A 20,736-nucleotide genomic window follows, 5' to 3' on the forward strand; every position below is an offset into this window, starting at 1 on the left:
AGTACACAGGTCTTCAGTACTATTAATGACAAAAAAAGGAACACCTAATGTTATTAATAAATATATAAGATATGGTATATTCACATAACATCACTCAACAATAAAAAGAATTATATAAACATTGCACTAGGTGACATGAAGCTGCTCATGACAGATCATACTATATGATACCATATATATAAAATGTTCAGACCAATCCACAGCAACAGAAAAAAGTAGCCTTGGGAAGGGTGGAAGGGTAAAATAAAAAAGTGGCAGCTAAGGACTGCAAGGTTTCTTTCTAAAATGATAAAAATGTTCTGAAATTGAATTATAGAAATAGCTGCAAAATTCTGTAAAAATACAACAAACCACTAAAAATTTTACATATTTAAAAAAAAAAAAAAAAAAGACAAGTGCTTGTGTATACCAGACTAGCCTCCAATTCACTATGAAGCAGAGAATGATCTGAACTCCTGATCCTCCTGTCTCCATCCCAGGGCTGAGACTATAGGTATGTACCATACCCAGTTTATACAGTGCTGGGATTATATACACTAGTGCAGGGCTTCATATTAGTACATACTTTTTATTAACTGAACTACATCTTCAGCCCCAAATTAAATACTTTAAACAGGTAACTTTATAAATTACATTTCAATGAAACTGCTTAAAATAAAACATATATCTAACAGGATTTTACTCCTATGTTTCTTACTATGTACATACTCCCTTACCTTGAAGCCACAGCCCATCCTGGCAATCCAAACCTTTCATAATCTCCTCCATAAATGTCTCGAACTAATTTGTCCACTTTGGTGCTATCCCCACGAGACGCCATCTCAAGAGCTTCTTCAAAAGTGCTACAGCCAGTAAGAAGACAGCAGAGACCAAAGAAAGTTCCTCCTCCGAGACTATGATTAAAAACAAACAATGTAGTATTTTTAAAACACAGGAATGGGATGTTAAGACTTATGAACCCCAAAACAACATTCATGTATCAGTCTACTCTTGTCCCAGCTAAATCATGCATGATACCAGTAAATTTTCAAGAAGATAAATACAAGTGCCTCATAAGCACAAAATGCATATATCTATGTGAGCCAACAAAGTAGAAAAATATATAGAGCCCATCTCCCTGTCTATGTGCAGTCTACTCTTGCCAAGGATGAAAAGCCTCAGGCACACATAAGTAAGGCCAACATACCCAGCGTCATACTGGCACCTACTTTCTGTCTTCAAGTGCAAAATGACCTCTGAAGTCATTCCAGCACCTGTCACTAAACCACAAGATCCCTCTATTGAAACCTTTCTTCCCCAAACTACTCTCATTTGTTGGCTAATACTCATTAGGTAAAGTTAATCAAATCCTCAGTTCCTTTTCCTCAAATAACCCTTGAACATTAACTAAAACATTCATTCTCTTCTTTCATCTAATTCTCCCTTTTCAAATCATTTTTTCTAGTTATCAGTACCTCAACTTCTAGATCCATACTGCCTTAGTTTTCTATTACTGTGATAAGACACCATGACCAAAACAACCTATATAGAAAAGAGTTTATTTGGGGCACACAGTTTCAGTGGTAGAGTCCACGGCTATCATGGCAGAGAGCATGACAGTAGGCAGGCATGGCACTGGAGCACTAGCTGAAAGCTCACATCTTGAAACAGAGAAAGCTAAGAATGCCCAGCTTTTGAAATCTTCAAGCCCACCCTCAGTAACACAGCTCCTCCAACAAGGCCACACTTCCTAATCCTTCTCAAACATTTCCATTAATGGGAACCAAATATTAAAACATATGAGTCTATGGGGGGGGCATCCTCAATCAAATTATCACACACACCATCCCATAAATATCAATATCCCTTATCCTACGGTCATCCCCTGATCACCTTATACCATCCTGTGGTGTAAGTACATGTATGCACATGTTAAAGCATGTATGCATGTATATGTACAAAATCTAGAGGTTTCAAAGGAAGGCCTTTTTCTTGCCTTCTCTTCCAAAAGTCTACCTGGTTAACTTCAGCTACTTTATATACGCACACCATAAACTTGGATGCAATGACTCTTGTTGAGCCAACACTCAATGAAACAACAATAAAACCTAAGCAAAAGAGATTAAAAGAGCTCATGATATCAGAATGTTTAAAAAGAAGCAATGCTTCCTTGCAAGTTTCAAAAATTTTAATGGGTGCTATAAGTATGGTTCTGTGATACTTGAGAACTCAGTAAACCTATATCAAGTATAAGCAATGACTTATATGAAAGATTTACCTGGTGCCTGTGACCCTCCTATAATTATCTTTGGAATACACTGCTAAGATGCTAACACCTGAGCCGATGTTCACCAGAAGCAGAGGGTATGGATTTTTCAAATCAAATGGTAACTTCTGACATTTTTCAGAATCAGCAGGATTTTCAAAATAATAGCACTGTGACCGTCCATTGAATCCAACTGAGTCAATGTACAAAATTCCTTTTATTAAGCAATCCAATTCATCCAATTTGTGAAGTTGAAGGTCGCCTATCTGTAATAAAATAAGAAAGTAATCAGATTTTCTAATAAGCTAACAATTTTTTAAATATGGTTTTCTGAACCAAAGTCTCACTGTAACCTAAGCTGGTCCCAAATCCTCTTGCCCCCACTTGCTAAGTGCTAGGACTACAGGTATGAGCCACTATCTCTGGCAACCAACAGAAAAATTTTAAATTTCACTTAAAAAAGACATCTGTACACTGAAGGAAACATAAAAGCATGCCTGCCCATGGATGTGTGGCATTTATATGTGCTTGTAGAGCAGATCTGGGGGAAGGAAACAGGAGGATGGACTGGCAAGACAAACTCTGGTTCCCACAGACCCAAAGAGTCTCCATCCAAACCACTACAACTGTGGGGCTGTGTGCCAAGTCACAGGTGACCAACAGAACATAGGACCACTGCTGAAAGACAGTGAAAACAGAGATGTAGTTGAGACCATGGCTTATCCATTTAGTTTGATATTGGCTATTGGCTTGCTATATATTGCCTTTATGTGTTTAGGAAAGTTCATTGTATCCCTGCTATCTCCAAGACCTTGAAGATATCATGTACACTGACAAATTTGAACCATCCCTGCATCTCTGGGATGAAGCTGACTTGATCATGGTCAATGATTTTTCTGATGTGTTCTTGGATTTGGTTTACCAGTATTTTATTGAGTATGTCTGCATCAATGTCTAAGAACCTATTCCTAAAATGCATAGTCCAGGCCAGGAAGCAGTGGTTCACGCCTTTAATCCCAGCACTTGGAAGGCAGAGGCAGGCAGATCTCTGTGAGTCTGAGGCCAGCCTGGTCTACAAAGCGAGTTCCATAACAGCAAGGGCTTTTATATAGAGAAAGCCTGTCTTGAAAAATAACAAAAAACAAAACCAACAAAAAAATTAAACAAATAAACAGGATATGTAGTCCAGTCTGCACTCTTCCCTTGAATCCTCACACAACTGAGACTCTGTTCATGGCCTGAATGATTTTCAAATATTTGTTGCAATGGGGCTACTACAGCATCTTGGAAACAGAAACCTTTTCCACCTACCTAACAGTTATGACCGAGAGTCCACTGGGAGACTCTCATAAAGGAGCACTTGCTATTCCACTCCTTACCTGAATTCATAGATAGAAAAGAAACCACTGAAAACCAATAAACAAGAAAAATCAAGGGAAGACTGTAAAACCTGCCAGACATGGTGGCGCACGCCTTTAATCCCAACACTTGGGAGGCAGAGACAGGTGGATCTCTCTGAATTCAAGGCCAGCCTGGCCTACAGAACAAGTTCCAGGGCAGGCTCCAAAGCTATATAGAGAAACCTTGTCTTGAAACAAAAACAACAAAAAAGAGTATAAAACCTTATTAGCTAGTGAATGTCATTTCTGCTAGGATTATAACAGCCAGTTGGGGGATGGGGAGAGAATCAGAAAAGGGAAAGGCCATAAAGTATGTAGTGACACATAAGGGTAAAGAGTGAGACATAAAAACAGTATAAACTCAAGTTCCCTGGAAAAGCCAGGTACATGTTGGCGAGTCTGCATACCGACTAACTGGTTAGTTCTTAACTGGTCCTTAGTATTCTCAATAGCCATCACCAATTTTTATACTTAACATCCATTTAGACTATCAGCTAAAATCTTTGGAATGTATTAGTAGACCACTAGCTTAAAAAAGTCATTAGACAACATCTAAAACTTATTAGCACCTGCCAACCTGATGACTTCACCAATGTTTTTTGAAAGGCACTGCCTTATGGCTTCCTTTTGCTCTGTAACCTCTCCCACAAAAAAGATGTCATTCGTGCTGTTCAGAGCAGTCCAAATTTGTGTTGCCAAGACTGGCTACTTTTATTTGGTTCAGAATAAACTTAATTCCTATGAAGCAAGAGCTACCCTTTGTGTTGACAGAGACAAAGGGAAAACCTCCCTCTGTCAAATATTCTCATTTGGTAGTATGAAAACAGGTTAGTGAAGACATTTTAACTCTGCATGCACTGCCTCTGAAAGCTGGAGTATTGCGCAATTCATTTGTTAGTACTCACACCTTCACCACATTGACCCACAAAAGATCTAGCCTCAAGACCTTGCAGTGTTCACTAAAGGAAATCAAAACCTAATGCTCAGTGCTCTCCTGGCCTTAGGAGTTTAGATTGGTTGAAAAACTTGGCTGGCAAGAAGAGCAGAGGCTGGGATTGTATTTGCCTAGTTTGTGCACAACAGCTCTGCCGGCAGTTCTAATGCCTGAAAAGAACTTTTAACAATCTTGTTTTTTGAAACAGTGCTTCTCTATGTGACTGCTCTAGCTGTCCCAAGTGCTGATTAAAGGTGTGTGCCACCACTGCCCGGTACTTTAAAATTTTATGTGTACGAGGCTTTGCCTGCATGTATGTATACTATATGTATATACTAGGATCCCTTGAAACTTGAGTTGCACACAGTACACGGTTATGAGCCACCATGTGGGTGCTAGGACTCAAACCTGGGTACTCCAGAGAAGCAGCCAGTGCTCTTAACTAATCAGTCATCCCTCCAGCCCCCCATACTCCCCAAAATACTTTTAACCAGACATGCTGGAAAATAACTGCGGTGGCAGAAGAGAAACTATGTGGTACACAAGGTTGGAAGTAGTTTTGTGGCCCTGTGGAGATCAGAAGACAACCGGAGATGTTTTTCTTCAGGTGACATCTACTTTTTTCTTGAGTCTTCATTAGCCTGGAGTTTTCCATGGAAGCTACCAATGAGCCCCAGGGATCCACTTGTCTCTGCCTCCCTAGTGCTGGGGCAATACCCAGTTTTATTGTTATTTTATTTCCATTTGACTGATCTGAGGCTAACCTCAAACTCAGAAGAAATCCACTTGCCTCTGACTCATGAGTACTGTTGAGATTAAAGGCGTAGACCACCAAAACCAAATAAATTTTTATTTATGGCTTTGTATATGCATTTCCAAGAAGACCACAGGTGCTATCATATACCCTAACACTGAAAGTGCAGGGAGTTATGGGCTGTTTTGACATGGGTATGGGAACTGAACTTAGGTCCTTGCTGAGCTACCTCTCCAGCCCATTCAGTCTTTTTATGTGGGTTCTGAAGAATGAACTCAGGTCCTCCAAACACTTTACTGACTGATCCATCTCCCTAGCCCAGGACTAAATTTTTCAGTTTTTAAACTCCTTAATAAAATGTAATTATGGTATTCCTCATAGACTCTTATTGTGCTTATCCCATAGTCAAAGTTTTCACTCTAAAGAATTGTTAAAATGCTATGCTGATATACATCAACATATTTTAACCAGGTAAGAAGCACACTACCCAACAAGTGCGAGAAGATCAACTACTGACTGTCACTTGTTTATATAATGTTCATTTCCCTCAAGAATAGTCAAGCTCCATTATAAAATGGAAGTGATTCTACCACTTGTAATTGGCATCATTTTAAACAATCAAATTTCCATAAATTGTATATAAGCTAAAAAATGCATACTGTGAGAAAATCCTGCTCAAATTTGTATGATCCGCCTCCAGTGGCACAAAAGACAGTGTGGAGACTCGAGAAGTTTTTATCTTTGCCCATTTGAATAAAAGCAGGCATGTCATGAGTGGGAAAGCGTATAAAGTGCAGATTGCCTTTGCGTCCACACAGAGTCAGGTCCTTCAGCTCAAGGTGCACGTCCCGGATTCCTGTGGATCCATAAGCCACATTGGAGGTCAGGTACTTGCGAATGCTTTTCAGACTCTCCACTTCCTCCTTTTCTTCTTCAGCGGTGATGTCTTTAGGTTCGAAATAAACCAGCTTTACTAGGGTTCCACCAATATCCAAGCCAAACCATGGAAAATCTAAATGGGAAAGAAAAAAAAAGTAAAAACACCTTTTTCTAAAAATAAAAGTTTATATTTACTTGACTAGCAACTTATTCCATAGGCTATGGTTTCTAAGAAATAAAATTCTGAACTAAAAGGTTTGGGAAAAAGAAATGTGAATCAAAAATATCAAAGTATCAGGACAAACTAACATTTCTGTATGCCCAAACTATACTGTGAAATATTTAAAAGCTAACAAGTTTCAACCCTGAAAAACAAAGACTGAAACAAAATCTTCAGCCTTCCTTCAGCTCAAAGGAAGGAGCGCTCAGACCACAGAGCTCGGAAAGGTCCAGCCTGACCTAAGACTCTCCAGGGTCAGTTCCTCTCAGTGCTATTCTGGGCTAGTCGTACAGCTTAGGGATAGAGTACTTAATCTACTATATATACACCAGGCCCTAGGTTCATTCTCTGGGAAGCCAAAAAAAGGAAAATACTGGCAGCTTAAAAATAAAAGGTTTCAAGGGACTTTAAGTCCAAGCTATCTGCTGCCAAAACACACTTTAAAATCAACCACATTTAACTACAGTTCCAGGGGATATGATATCCTCTTCTGGCTTCCATAGGTTTTAGGCTGAACATAGATGTGCCTTCCCAAACCTAAATCTAGAAATGACTAATGAAGTCTTAAGTTTATTAACATTCTCCCCTAAAATAACTCTGGAACACACACAAAAATCTAGTCAGTGTCTGTTCTGAACCAACAGGAACGCTAATAAAGCTCTGGAAACAGCTGTGAAGGTGGCAAGCACACAGGGGTGCTCTACCCAAGCAGCAGACAGAGTGGCTGCCAAGGATGGCACATGGACAAGTTTCAGCAGTCATGTTGATATGGGATATGGTCAGGAAACACCTGGAGCAACTCGACCAAGACTACTTCTCACCCTCACAAAGGTAAACAATCTTTTCCCTGAATACATGGATCAGAGACACAAAGTCAGGATGGCATCCACTTGGCTGGTGCCACACCAAGGAAGGACAGCTTCCACCCATCTCCCCACTATACCCCATCCTAGGAGACAATAAACAGAATCTACAGCCATTTACAGATCAACAGCAATTCTCACCTAAGGATGAATCACCAAAAGGGAACAAGTGCCACAAAAAAGAGAAAGTATCTGAAGAAAGAGTTGCAGGAATAATGAATAGTAAACGTCTTCAGACACATAATGTGATCTCATCTGTGAAAAAATTAGAAACTAAAAACTGCTAAAACTACAAGAATTAATGCATGATTTTCAAAAGCAAACAGAATCAGATACTTATAAGTTTGTGTAAAAGTGATGAATAGGAGCTGGAGAGATGGCTCAGAGGAAAAGAACGTATACGGCTCTTGCAAAGGACCAGAGTTCCGTTCCCAGCACTCCCATCAGGTGGCTCATCACTGCATGTCACTCAGCTCCAGGAGATCCAGCACTCTTCTGGCCTCCTCTGGCATCTATACTCACATGCACATATTGACACACAAACACATATACACAATTTTAAAATAAATATCTTTTTTTTTTGTTTTTTTGTTTTTCGAGACAGGGTTTCTCTGTGGCTTTAGAGCCTGTCCTGGAACTAGCTCTTGTAGACCAGGCTGGTCTCGAACTCACAGAGATCCGCCTGCCTCTGCCTCCCGAGTGCTGGGATTAAAAGCGTGCGGCACCATCGCCCGGCCAAAACAAATATTTTTTTAAAAAATAGATGAATAGAGTTTGTTCCTAATCAGGGGGGAGTGCTTTCAACACTTGCCCTTGCAAAAAGAAAACATAAATTTACCTATGAAACTCAAGAACAAGCCGAGTGAAAAAAGTCTTCCAGAAAATGCTACGGTCTCTAGGAAATACAAACTGATCACTTCCACAGCGAGGAGAGAAAGCCAACTGTATGATCACACTGCTAAAGAGAGGAAGGACTTCAGAGGTACAGGTCAGGGTGTGAGAATCACAGAGCTATATACTCTAAACCATACAAATACACTTAGCAGTAAAATGGGAGTGCAGATGCACTAAGTAGAAGACAAAACTAAGAAATCCTCTCAGCTTGTCTCTCAAGTACAAAAGTGTCAGAAATAGAGGTAGAATTAAAAGCCCAAAGCCTTATCTTTTACAAGCTCTAGAAATTTCTCAGGACAGAGTGGAAACACTTGGGAAGACTTAAAAAAAAAATCCTACCGGAGTCAGATATGGTACTTAGTCCCAGCACAGGCAGATCTCTGTTTTAAGCTACCTAGTGCTCCACAGTTAGACCTTGTCTCAAAAAAAAAAAAAAAAATAAAGAAGTTGGGGGTTTAATCTCAGCATTTGGGAGGCAGAGGTAAAAGTGTATTTCTCTGTGAGTTTGAGGTCAGTAGAGAGTCCCATCAGAGTCAAGGCTAAGAGAGAAACTCTGTCTCAAAAAATAAAAATAAGTAAAGAAATATTTTTAAATATTTATTTAACTTTATTTTATGAGCATTTGGTATGAAGGTGTCAGATTCCCTGAAACTGGAGTTACAGACAGTTGTGAGCTACCATGTAGTTGCTGGGAATTGGATCTGGGTCCTCTGGGAAAGCAGCCAGTGCTCCTAAACACAGAGCCATCTCTCCAGTCCCAAGCAAAGAAATCTTACTGAAATTTCAGAAAACCATAAGAACCAAAGTTCCTAGGAATAGGCATAAATTATACAAAGGTAAGCAGTGCTCTTCATCAGTAACATGAGTATTAGAAGACACAGGAACATAGGCTCCAAAAAAGAAAGGGAAAGATTTAAGTGTTAGCTAGTCAACCAGCTTTCAAGCAGGAATTCACAACAAAATTCACACACAAGGACTGCTAGTCAAAGTCTCTGATTTATATTAATGCACAATAGCATAATTTTACATTTCCAAGAGCTGTAAGAAAGACTTTTACCCATTAGCTATTAGTAGAGGAACAAATGCATGCTAACTTTAAGATCTAAAATACTTACACAATTTCAACAAAGGACATCAAGGAGGAAAGGAGTAGAAAGTGAACGCAGCACATCTGTCTTGTAGGAAAAGGAAAGAGAAAAAGACTGAACAACTGGAGACAAGAACAAAAAAGGGACGCTTTAAAACAAAACAAAAGTACTCGGGAGGCAAAGGCAGGGGGACCATTGCAAGTTCAAGACCAGCATGATTACATGTCGAGTTCCAGGCCAGCTAGTACTTCATGGGACCCCATGTCAAAAAATAAAAAAATAATAATAAAATTAAAAAAAATAATAAAAGCAGCTCCAGAAGAGAAAAGGAACATAAGATTTTCAAATAACTAGATACAGGTAATAAATCTGTTTAGGGGTGGGGATAGCCAGGAGATCCAACCCAGGGTCTCACATACTGTAATGTGAACACCCCACCACCTAGATGTATCCCCAGCCCTAAAAGATTTTGCAGGTTTTCACCAGAGAGAAATTAATTTGAGTAGACATGCTAACAAACATTAATGATTTAAACATACAATGGATACATGAGTCAAAACATCACACAGATCTCTGTAAACAGGAATATTTTTACACACAGCTAAAACAAATTTTTTTTAATTTTTTATTTTATTTATTCATTAAAGATTTCTGTCTCTTCCCCACCACCGCCTCCCCTTTCCCTCCCCCTCCCCCAGCTAAAACAAATTTTAAGCTAGGTATGGTGGCACAAGCATGTAATTCTAGTGCTCAAGAGTTGAAGCTGGAACAGGATTACTGTAGGTGGACTTTTCTTTCCTCGTCCCCAGTTCCCAAATAACCTACACAGGTATTTAGTATCAATTATAAATGCTCAGCTTAAACCAAAAAACAACTATTAATCTCAAAATATTTTACACTGGTATGGACTTTGGTTTATTGATACAAATTTAAAGTTATTTTTACTATACTATATGTATGTTTCTACTCTTGTCTGGGGTATTATGCTTATGCAACTCAATTAAAAAGTAAAGTATAATTAAGAAATACAGATTAATAGTCATCTATTATTGTCAAACTTATAGTTAGGTTAGGTATATTTTCAAGGTCATAAAGAGATATTTAGATAGACAATTTTCAAACACTTCAAAGACCTACAGAATATGGCATTTAATATGTTTAATAACCTAAGGCTTTTCTTTGCAGTGAGACATGTCTGCTCCTGAAAGCACCAATCTACTTCAGAGAAGATAATAGGCATTGAAGAAACTCTGTATAGAGTTTACTTTCCTTATAGCAAAAGCTAGCCATTTAAAAGGGGGGGGACGACAAACAAACAAACAAAAAAGAATGTCCTTGTCTCAACTGCTGACAGTATACTGTCCTAACTGGACCAGAAGGACACAAAAAAGGCAACTGTCAAACTTTGCCAAGGCAAGGTAGGACAGTCCTTCAAAATTCCCTGCTTCTCAGAAATGTGTCAGATATACAAGACCTTTAGCCAAAGATAGATACCCCAACGTTACAGAAGAACCTAGGGTGACTGACTGTCCTGATAGCAAGCAAGATGTCCTTGTAGTTAGGTAACATTTCACCCTTCTGGGGTCTTTAATGAATTTGAAGACTAGATAGTCATAGCTGAAGTTTTCCTTAGTTATGATAAAAGGTTAATTAGGTATAAAACTTTAGAGTAATAAAAATAACAGTATTTTCTCTAAATTTGCCAAATACAAATGGGCTACATATTATAACTGTAATTCTTCCTTAATAACTGTTTTGTTACATATAATTTTACTATGTTAAGTTAAAACCTTCCTTTTTAACTAGACAAAAGGAGAATTGCTGTGGAATAACATCATTGGTTAATAAAGCACCTACTGGCCAGTAGCCAGGCAGGAAGTATAGGCAGTCAAACTGAGAATGCTGGGAAGAAGGGTGGAGTCAGTAGAGTCATGAGGAGACAAAGAGGGGGCAAGACATGCTGGTAAAGCAAGACAGGTAAAGCCACGAGTCACATGGCAATACATAGGTTAATAGAAATGGGTTAAGTTATAAGAGCTATTTAGTAATAAGCCTGAGTTACCAGCCGAGCATTTGTAATTAATATTGAGCCTCTGTGTTGGTTATCTGGGAACTGATGGGCAGGACAGAAACTTTCATCTACAGACTACAAGTCCAAGGACAGTCTGGGCTACATAGTGTAAGCCTATGTCATCAAAGAAAAATACACGTATATAATGACATGTACAACTTCAAGTGCTAGAAAAACAAAGCGGATCAGACCTAGAGTAGGCAGAAGCAAGCCAGATATGGAAATGCATGTCTGTAGTCTTAGCACTCTGGAGGCTGAACAGGAGGAGCATTACCACAATATCCAGGGTAGCGAGGGCTATAAAGCACAATAGTCAGGGGGAAAAAAATAAGAGCTGGAAAGCTGATTCAGTGGTTGGAGCACCTGTTGTACAGGAGTAGAACCTAAGTTAGTAGCCCAGCACTCAGGTAAAAAGGTGGTTGTTGCTGCACAGATGTCTATTTCCCCCATCACTGTGGAGGGTAGAAACAGGAGGATGTTGAGGCTTGCTGGCCACCAGCCTAGGTCCAAGTTCAGTGAGAGACCCAGTTTCAAAAAAAAAAAAAAAAAAAAAAAAAAAGGTAGGTGGTACAGAACAAGACACCCAATGTCTTCTGACCTCCACACCTGTAGGGGCATGCATACCTACACATTCGTGTGTACATGTACACACACCAAAAGGAAGATATAACTAAAAACAGGAAAATATTGTGCATAAAGCTACAGTACTACTGATCAATGACGTCTTAGAAAAGTCATTAAAACAGAAAAAAGTAGCTTTTGAGTACATACATTTTGCAAGCCTACTAGTACACTCCCATTCTTGAAACTGTCTTCTTTTTCTTAAATTGTCTCTATTTCTATTAAAATTTTCTACTAAAATAATAGCAATAATAGTAGTAATAATAATAACAATAATAATACTCAAGAGTCAGAAGAAGGTAGATCTCTGAGTTCAAGGCCAGTCTGGTCTACAGTGCAAGTTCCAAGACAACCAGAGTGCTGAGCTATACATAGAAACCCTGTTGTAAAAATGAAATAAACAGATGGATGCATACATACATACATACATACGTAAGCAAACAGTGACAGGGCTAGGAACATAAAAGCTCAGTGGTAGAGTGCTTGCCTAGAATGCATGAAGTGAGGTGGGGGTGAGATATTCTAGTAATTAGTAGCTTCATGTGTTTGACTGGGTGTGCACATGGGAGCCAGGAGTCAACACTGAGTATCTTCCTCAGTCATTTGTCCACCTTACTGTATGAGTCTCACTAAACTCAGAACTTAAGCTTTTGTGTATACTGCAAGCCCCAATCTTAGACCTGCATCATGCTTTTAAAAGTGGGTGCTAGGATACAAATCAGGTCTCCATTTCTGCACAAGCACCTTACAACTGAGCTATTTCTAGTCCCTAACTTTTCTCTATAAATTAATTAATTTACAAAGTCAAAGATGAAAAGGTTCATATGGAGAGACTTTAAAATTAAGTATCTTTGTAACCAAAGTTTAAAAGAGACCCTAAGATTAGTTGGGGGGGGGGGGGGGGAACAACTCATAAAAATCTCAAGGGACAGAAGCTAACTCCATGGGTAAAGTGCTTACTGTAAAATCTGGAAGCTATAGGCCTTAGTCCCCAGCACATATGAAAGGAGTTGAGCACCTCAGCTCCCATCTGCAGTCCCAGCATTCCTAAAGGTAGGTAGGAGGTGGAGACAGGAGAACCCCCAAAATTCATGGGCCAGCTAGCAAACAAAGGGAACCTGTCTCAAGCAAAATGGAAGACAAGGACCCAAACTCAAAATTGTCCTTTGATCTCCACCCCATGCCATGGCCCACACATGCCTGCACATGTGCACATGCACACACACAAATCATATAACCACAACAAAAGGTTTTAAGTACTTCACAATGAAGAAGGAAAAAAAACATAAAATCAAAAGCACTAAAAAATCTTTATCACGTGAAGGGGGGTGGGGAGTGGGCAGAGTAGACCTTTTGGTTTCCAAACAAACCTAGAACACTTAAAACACAACCAGCGCCACTCAACCAACACCAATATTCCCCAAAAGTCAAGGAACCTCTTTTCTAAATTAGTATTGACAAGCTACAAAAAGCTTTGTTTTCTAGACTAATAAAATTTCAGGATATCCCATGATTGGCAATGAGTCCAAAACTCACCAAGTTCCAAAGAGCTCCCTCGTGAGCTATATCATATAAGGAGTCATCTTCAAAGAGCTTTTCCTCTACAACACCAAGTAGGACTCTGACCCATACTTCCTAAACACCTGTACACTTTACTGTATATATATATATATTACCAAAATGTTTTACTGTATGTCATTATATCTCAAACAAATTTTTAAAGTTTCACTAAGCCTACTTTTCCACTTGGAAATTGAAAGAAGGGGAAGGTGGCTCAGTGAATAGAGACTTATGTTCTGCAAGCACAAATCCCTAGATAGCACATAAAGAGACCTCAGCATATCCATGCATGCATGTAACTTCAACATGAGGGGATGGAGACCAGCGGGTCCCAAGAATTCACTGATTAGCCATCCTTACTGATAGGGTCAGCACCCTGTTAGTAAGAGACCCTGACTCAAACAATCACACAGCAATAGAAAACACCTTAAGTTCTGCTCAAGACCATGTGTACATTTGAATTCTCACTTGCACACACCACACACACATTCTCTCTCACACAAAAACTGCTACCTCAATGGATAATGAGGCCTAAATAAAATACCTGGGACACAGTGTCTAACAAACACCTAAAAATTGGTAGCGGTAGCTATTATTAGTGTCTTGCTGTCATCATTTTTACCTATTTAAAGTAATGCTAAAATTGCCAAATATTTGCCAGGCAAGAACTCTGAATTACATCTTTACCACATATTTTTTTAGGTTTTTTGTTTTTGTTTTTGTTTTTCAAGACAGGGTTTCTCAGTGTAGCTTTGGGGCCTGTTCTGGAACTCACTCTCTAGACCAGGCTGGCCTCAAACTCACAGAAATCTGCCTGCATCTGCCTCCTGAGTGCTGAGATTAAAGGCATGTGCTACCACCGTCCAGTTTTTTTTGAGATAGAATCTTATATATATATATCCCAGACGAGTCTTGAATTCACTTTATAGCCAAAAATGACTTCAACTTCTTACTTTTTATCCTCCTTTGTTGTCCTCCTTAGTGTTGGGATTATATACAGGTGCTACCACACCTGGTTTATACAATCCTGGAGATCAATCAAGGATTTCTGCATGATAGGCAAGTACTGAACCAAATAGCTATGGTCCTAGCCTTCATAATTTATTTTCTTTATTCTCTTGTGCCAACAGCACGTGTGTGAGGTTATAGGACAACTTTTCAGGAGTCAGTTCTCTTCTTCTACTTTACTGAGATAGGGACTCTGTTTTTGCTTCTAGCCAATTCTACTGTCTCTGCCTCCCATCTCGCTGTAGAAAGGCTGGGATTACAGAGGGTTCTGGGTTCATGAATTCAACTATACCACTTCCAAAGAGTATCAAAACTGGGCTTGCTGACTGCTAAGCTAATGTTCTTTCACAGAAGGAAGGGGTAGGAAGGGTCGCTGGATCCTCACCTGAGAATCAACCACTAATCCCAGTCATCTGTGTATGCAATGCTGCGCTAACTACACATGGCTCCTTGGGGAGGGGCTAGTCTTAGGGAAGCCATCATCCATGCTAAGTCCACACCTTGCAATGTGGCTTTTAGGCTGTAGATAACCCTAGTTAGCTCACTGATTCCTTAGTGTGAACTTTGGTTTGTCATTAGAATCTTAGGACAAGATGGGGAGAGTCTGCCTTCTCCATCCAGGGCAAAATTTCTCACAACACATGACAAGTGTTTTTACCACTAAACCATCTCCCTGGCAATTCCTGAAATTTTAAAATATCTCTGAGTATTTTCTCATCCTGCGAGAGAACACCCACCTAATCTAAAATCTTTAAAGAACTTCTGGGTCAGTAAGATGGCAGTAAGTAGTGGCACTTACCACTAAGCCCGAGTTCAATCCCTGGAACCCACAAAGTGGAGGGAGAGAACCAACTCCTCTGACTTTTCCTCTGACTTCCACACATACACCACAGCACATGTGCCCATACACTTACAACATTAAAACTATTTTCCAGATTTATTTTATTATTTCATGTTTATGAGTGCTTTGCTTGACCATATATGTGTGCACTTCATGTGTGTCTGGTGCCCTGAGAGGTCCAAAGAAGGCAAATCCTCTGGGACTGGACTTACAGACAGTTGTGAGCCACAAACCAGACCCTCTGCAAAAGAAACAAATGCTCTTGATTGCTGAGCCCACGTTCTGACCCAAATTTATGTAATATTTTACATTTCTCACACATGCCCCTCATCTCCTTTCTCATTCATAAGCCTAGGATGAAACCAGTCTGGAAACCACACTGTGCAAGCAACAGTGAAGTAGAACAGTATTATAAATCATGACCACAGGTTACAAAACAATTAGCTCCTACTAGTTACAGCTGCCTCAGAAAAGTAGCATAAGCTCAACATAGTGGTTCACGCCTTTGGTCCCAGCACTCAGGAGGCAGAGGTAGGCAGGTATCTGTGATTTCAAAGCCTGATCTACATAGAGAGATCCAGGACAGCCAGGGCTGTGTAGAGAGAGCCTGCAGTAATTACTTCATTTGTATTTTAATGAAGTTTGCCTGAAGATCAGAGAGAAATACAGCCACCCTAGTCAGTCTTATAGATCAGGCAGTGGTGACACACACCTTTAATCCCAGTAGTTACACTAGTTGCCATGGAAACTGGGCAGTAATGGTGTAAACCTTTAATCCCAGCCCTAAAGACTACAAAGTGGGAGAAGACAGCTCTCAGACACAGTTTCATTGAGGTAGAGTTAAAAGCCAGTGGCTGGCTGTTTTGATTTTCTGACCTTCAGGTTGAATCCTAATATCTGTCTCTGGGTTTTTATTAATTGTGCTATAAGAAGCTGTCTTTAAAGAGATAAAAGAAAAACAGACAGGAAAGGAGAGAGAGAGGGAAGGAGGGGAAGGAAGAAAGAAAAGTATTAGAAACCTCAGATGGCTTCTCTCAATAAAGAATTAGTTGTCAGAGGGCTCTCTCAGAGCTGCGGCTAAAGTACACTCTTGGAAGGGTTCAGCAGCCAACAGGCTGTGCTCTCCATGCAGCAGGGTATCCCTGGGTAGTACAGAAGATCAAATGGATATAAGAACAGTCAATACCTTGTTTGAATCCTAGAGTGGTGGTCTTGCTTGTAATTGTAATCTTAGCATTGAGGAAGCTGAGGTGGATAAATCATGAGTTCAAGGCCAGCCTGAGCTACGTTAGACCATATCTCCAACAATCAAAAAAAAATTGTTTCTTCAGCAGGTTCATTATCTGAAATACAGTTTTTCATGATTTATCAGACAATCAGATAAAGCAAAGAAAAGGAATATGGCAAATATCAGACACCATATTAAAAAAATAAATCAGAGGCTGGTAGGCTATCCCAGTGGGTACAGACACCTGCTTCCAAACCTGACCACCTGAGTTCAATCCCCAGGATTCACCAAGTAGGAGAAAACCAATTTCCACAGCTTGTCCTGTGAACTCCCCATATATGCCCTTCACTCGCACACAAATACATACACACCAAAATAAATAAGTAAATAAATATAAAAATAAGTAAATAAATGCCCATGGTTTGTTTAAACTTGAAAAAAATAAGGGATGTAGCTCAGTGTGCAAAGTTCTTGCCTACCATGCAGAAAGCTCTGGGTTCAAACCCCAGCACCAGATAAAGAAGACCTGGAGACAGAAAAAAACTGTGATCCCAGCCTCCAACACAGGAATCCACCTGCCTCTTACCTCCAAACTACTCAATCAGATGAAAAGCATGGGCCACCTACACCTGGCAAAGGCAGCTTTTTCAACACCTCTTCATATCTGTTTTGTTTTGAGACAGGGTTTCTGTGTGTAGCTGTCCTGGAACTGATCTGCAGACCAGACAAGCCTTAAAGTCACAGATCCGCCTGCCTCTGGCTCCCAAGGGCTAGGATTAAAGGTGTGAATGAAAGTGGTGACCTCTCCACTTCTTATTCCAACCACTAAATTGGGCCCTGAATCTGTTCTAACTCTACATCATTCATATATGAGAAAGCACAAATGCAAACTAAAGTTCATGTGTGCAGCTCCACAGGTGCCTTCTACTTTTTGAGACAGTGACTCTCATTGGCCTGAAACTCTGCCAAATAAGTTAGGCTTAACTAGCCAGTGAACTTCTAGGAATCTGCCTACATGGATGGCCATCACTGTATTACAGGCACATGCCAGTGTGCCCAGCTTTTGACCTGGGTTATGGTGATTTGAACTTGGGTCCTCATACTACTGAAGCAAGCAATTTACTGTAGGTCATTTTTTTATGTTCAGTACTTGGCAGTCACAATTTTTCCCCTCAAGACAGCCTTGAACACAAAAGATCATGTTTGCATTTGGCCTAAAACAGTGAAAAACAACAACAAAAAAAAAACTAGTAAGATAATTCAGTAAAAGAGAAGATAAGAGCAGAAGCACAAAGGCTAAAATTCCTAAATTCCATTTCTATTCCACCAGAGTAGCCACCTGTCACTGGGCACATTTCAGTGAAACAGACTACCATCACATACACACCTCACGGGTGCTCTGAAGGCTGAACTGATCCTAAGTAATACCCCACAACCAACCATCTACAAATAGCTAATCATCACATTAAACCTCTAGAATTGACACTCATGTCAAATCCCGCAATACAAGACCACAAAGAAATTGTTTTTGTGTTGCTTAAAAATCAGGAGCTTGGTGCATAGCCTGTAATCTCAGTACTTGGGAGGTGGACAAGAGGATCAGGAGTGAAAGGCAATCCTAGACTACGTGAGACTGTCTCAAAACAACAAAACTTGGGTGCTTGGACTAGGAATATTATAATATACCCAGTGACAGAACACGTACCAGCATGTACAAAGTCCTGTGCTCAAACCCACTACTGGAAGAAGATGAAGGCCTAAGAGGAGCATGGTAGTGGCACATCTGTAATCCCAGCAGTAAGGTGGCTGCAGCAGGAGGACTGTCCTGGATCCATCCTGGCTATACAGCAATTATCCATCTTAAATTAAAAACAAACAGGGGCTGCAGAAATGGCTCAGCAGATAAGAGGAATGGCTGCTCTTTCAGAGAACCGGAGTTCAATTTCCAGCACCCATATGGCAGCTCACAACCGTCTGCAACCCAGCTCCAAGTGATCTGAGACCCTCACACAGACATGCAAGCAAAACACCAATGCACATAAAAGAAAAATAAATAAAATAAAAACAAAAAACCAGGTACATCAGGGTCAGTGAGATGGTTCATTGAGTGACTCCCCCTGCCAACCCCAGAACTAGGGGAAGTTGTCCTCTGATACACACACACACACACACACACACACACGTAAATAAATGTAATTTTAAAAATTTAAATCAAGCCGGGCGGTGGTGGCGCACGCCTTTAATTCCAGCACTCGGGAGGCAGAGGCAGGCGGATCTCTGTGAGTTCGAGGCCAGCCTGGTCTACAAGAGCTAGTTCCAGGACAGAAACCAAAAAGCTACGGAGAAACCCTGTCTCGAAAAATAAAAAAAAAAAAAATTTAAATCAAGTAAACGTTTTTTATTTTTATTTTTTTAGGACAGGGTCTTAAAACTTCAGATCCCTCTGCCTTCACCTCCCAAGCGGCTGGTATTTTCAAATCTCTTGCAAAATGAAAATAACTATATTTACATATATCTATCAACTCTCCAAACTTTCCACGACAAAACAGCTACATCCAATCACTCAACTCATCGATTAAGAAAAGCTGGGAAACTGGGCTGGGCACAAACTACCCAACACAGTCCTGAATATCAGGCCACTTTCCCTAACTCTCACAGCCTGCATTAATCATTTACCTTCCTCGTGGTAATCTGACAACCAAGTCTTCACCACATGTAAAACACAGCTATGCTGTACAGTTCCTATTACAGTATCAGGGCAACTGACACTTTAAACATAGTAAATACACAAGGCAACACACACGCACAAATTGATAGTGAGAAACCGAATTCTCTGGAAAGCGTTAACTCTCTAGGCAAAACTGAGGAGCAAGTCGACACCCATCCAAAGAAAAGGCCTTAGTGCACAGAACGCTCCAGCTGAAACCGGAATTCCCGAGAACTGGAGGAGGAAAATGGGGGAAAACCTCTGGGTGCGAGATGACCTGAATTCTCTCGGGAAGAAAAGCAAGAAAGAGGCGTACGGACCCAGAGTCGAATTTTAGACCCGTGGCGCTTCAGGGAGGGGCGGAAACAGTTAACCATTTTCTAGTGGGCTCGAAATCGCCAAATAAAAGGCTCGATTTGTGAACGCGATCGGGGATTCAAAGGGTCTGGGAGAGGAGGCGCCTTCTCAAGACGAAAGCCGAGGCATTCTCCGAAGAACGGTCCAGGAGGCGGGAAAGGGGGAAGTGGCGGGGACCCGAGGCGCGGGCACCGCTCGCGCGCCAACAACGACCGGGGCACTTACGCGGCCGCTTCTTCCGGAGGCCCTCGCCGCGCGGGCGGACGACCGAGGCGGTGCCGCTGAGGGAGCCAGGCCGTTCCCGTCTCACGCCCTCCGCCGCCCCGGACCCCGGCGGCGCCGCGCTACTCGCCCGGCGCCTGAGCGGCTCCCGCCTCCGCGCTTCGGCATCAGCGGACGCCGACTCGCCGGCAGTGGCTGAGGTGGCGGCAGCCCTGCCCTGGCGCTCCATAGGCGCGCCGAGCCGGCCCGCTCCCATCCGCAGCTGCCGACGCTGCCGCCCGAGCCAGCCCCCCAGCGCCGCCTCGCCGTCTTCGCGCAGCCCGCTTAGCGCAGGCGCACGCGGGCTTCCGCCGCTTCCGTTGCGCCAACGTGGAGCGAGCCAATCCGAGCTGACTTAGGGCGAGTGGCAGGGCTGTAGTCCAATCGGCTCCCCGACTCGAGCCGCGGGGTACCGCGCTGCCACCCAATGACAGGCATTCAGGGCAACAGAGCGGAGCAGGAGGGGAGCGATGGCGGCGGCCCACGAAGGACTCGAGCGAGGGGCGCCCCCTTTTGCGCAAACACGGGAGGGGAGGGCCGGGCGGCTCCCCTTCTCCGTAGAACTCTCCCCGGACGTCGCCTAGTCTCTCCTCGCTGCCGGGAGCCGGCGCTCGTGGATCGCGCCCTCTTTGGCCCGATAAAGCCCCCGAAGCCACTAGTAGCCAGTGTTAGCAGAGGGAAGGACTTCGAGCCGCGTCTCACCTTAGCTTTTGTGTCTGGGTCTGTTTCTGTAGCTGCGGTAGGGGCCCAACAACCATCCGTACTGGTACAGGCACCATCTCTTTGTGTTTTGGCTATTATCCTT

The 20,736-nt window shown here is 41.6% G+C and overlaps 1 protein-coding gene across 2 annotated transcripts in view; it reads right to left on the reverse strand.

Moving 5' to 3' along the window:
* Positions 1 to 20,229, reverse strand: part of Pank2 (pantothenate kinase 2) — a 31,579-nt gene extending 11,350 nt beyond the window's left edge. Inside the window, exons 1-4 of one of the 2 annotated variants that reach the window (XM_050133548.1) lie at positions 19,896 to 20,229; positions 5,993 to 6,345; positions 2,258 to 2,511; positions 717 to 893 (exon numbers count right to left, since the gene is read on the reverse strand). In XM_050133548.1, the coding sequence (XP_049989505.1) occupies positions 717 to 893; positions 2,258 to 2,511; positions 5,993 to 6,345; positions 19,896 to 20,148 (1,037 nt within the window). In that variant the 5' untranslated portion in view covers positions 20,149 to 20,229. Of the gene's footprint in view, positions 1 to 716; positions 894 to 2,257; positions 2,512 to 5,992; positions 6,346 to 9,304; positions 9,322 to 19,895 lie in introns of those variants that run through there. The other variant, XM_050133554.1, reaches the window with a different exon arrangement.
* Between the last annotated feature and the right edge of the window lie 507 nt (positions 20,230 to 20,736).

This window comes from Alexandromys fortis, unplaced genomic scaffold (genome assembly GCF_014885135.2).
Source record: "Alexandromys fortis isolate MF-2015 unplaced genomic scaffold, M_Fortis_MF-2015_v1.1 scaffold_6, whole genome shotgun sequence".
Classification (NCBI taxonomy): Eukaryota; Metazoa; Chordata; class Mammalia; order Rodentia; family Cricetidae; genus Alexandromys; species Alexandromys fortis.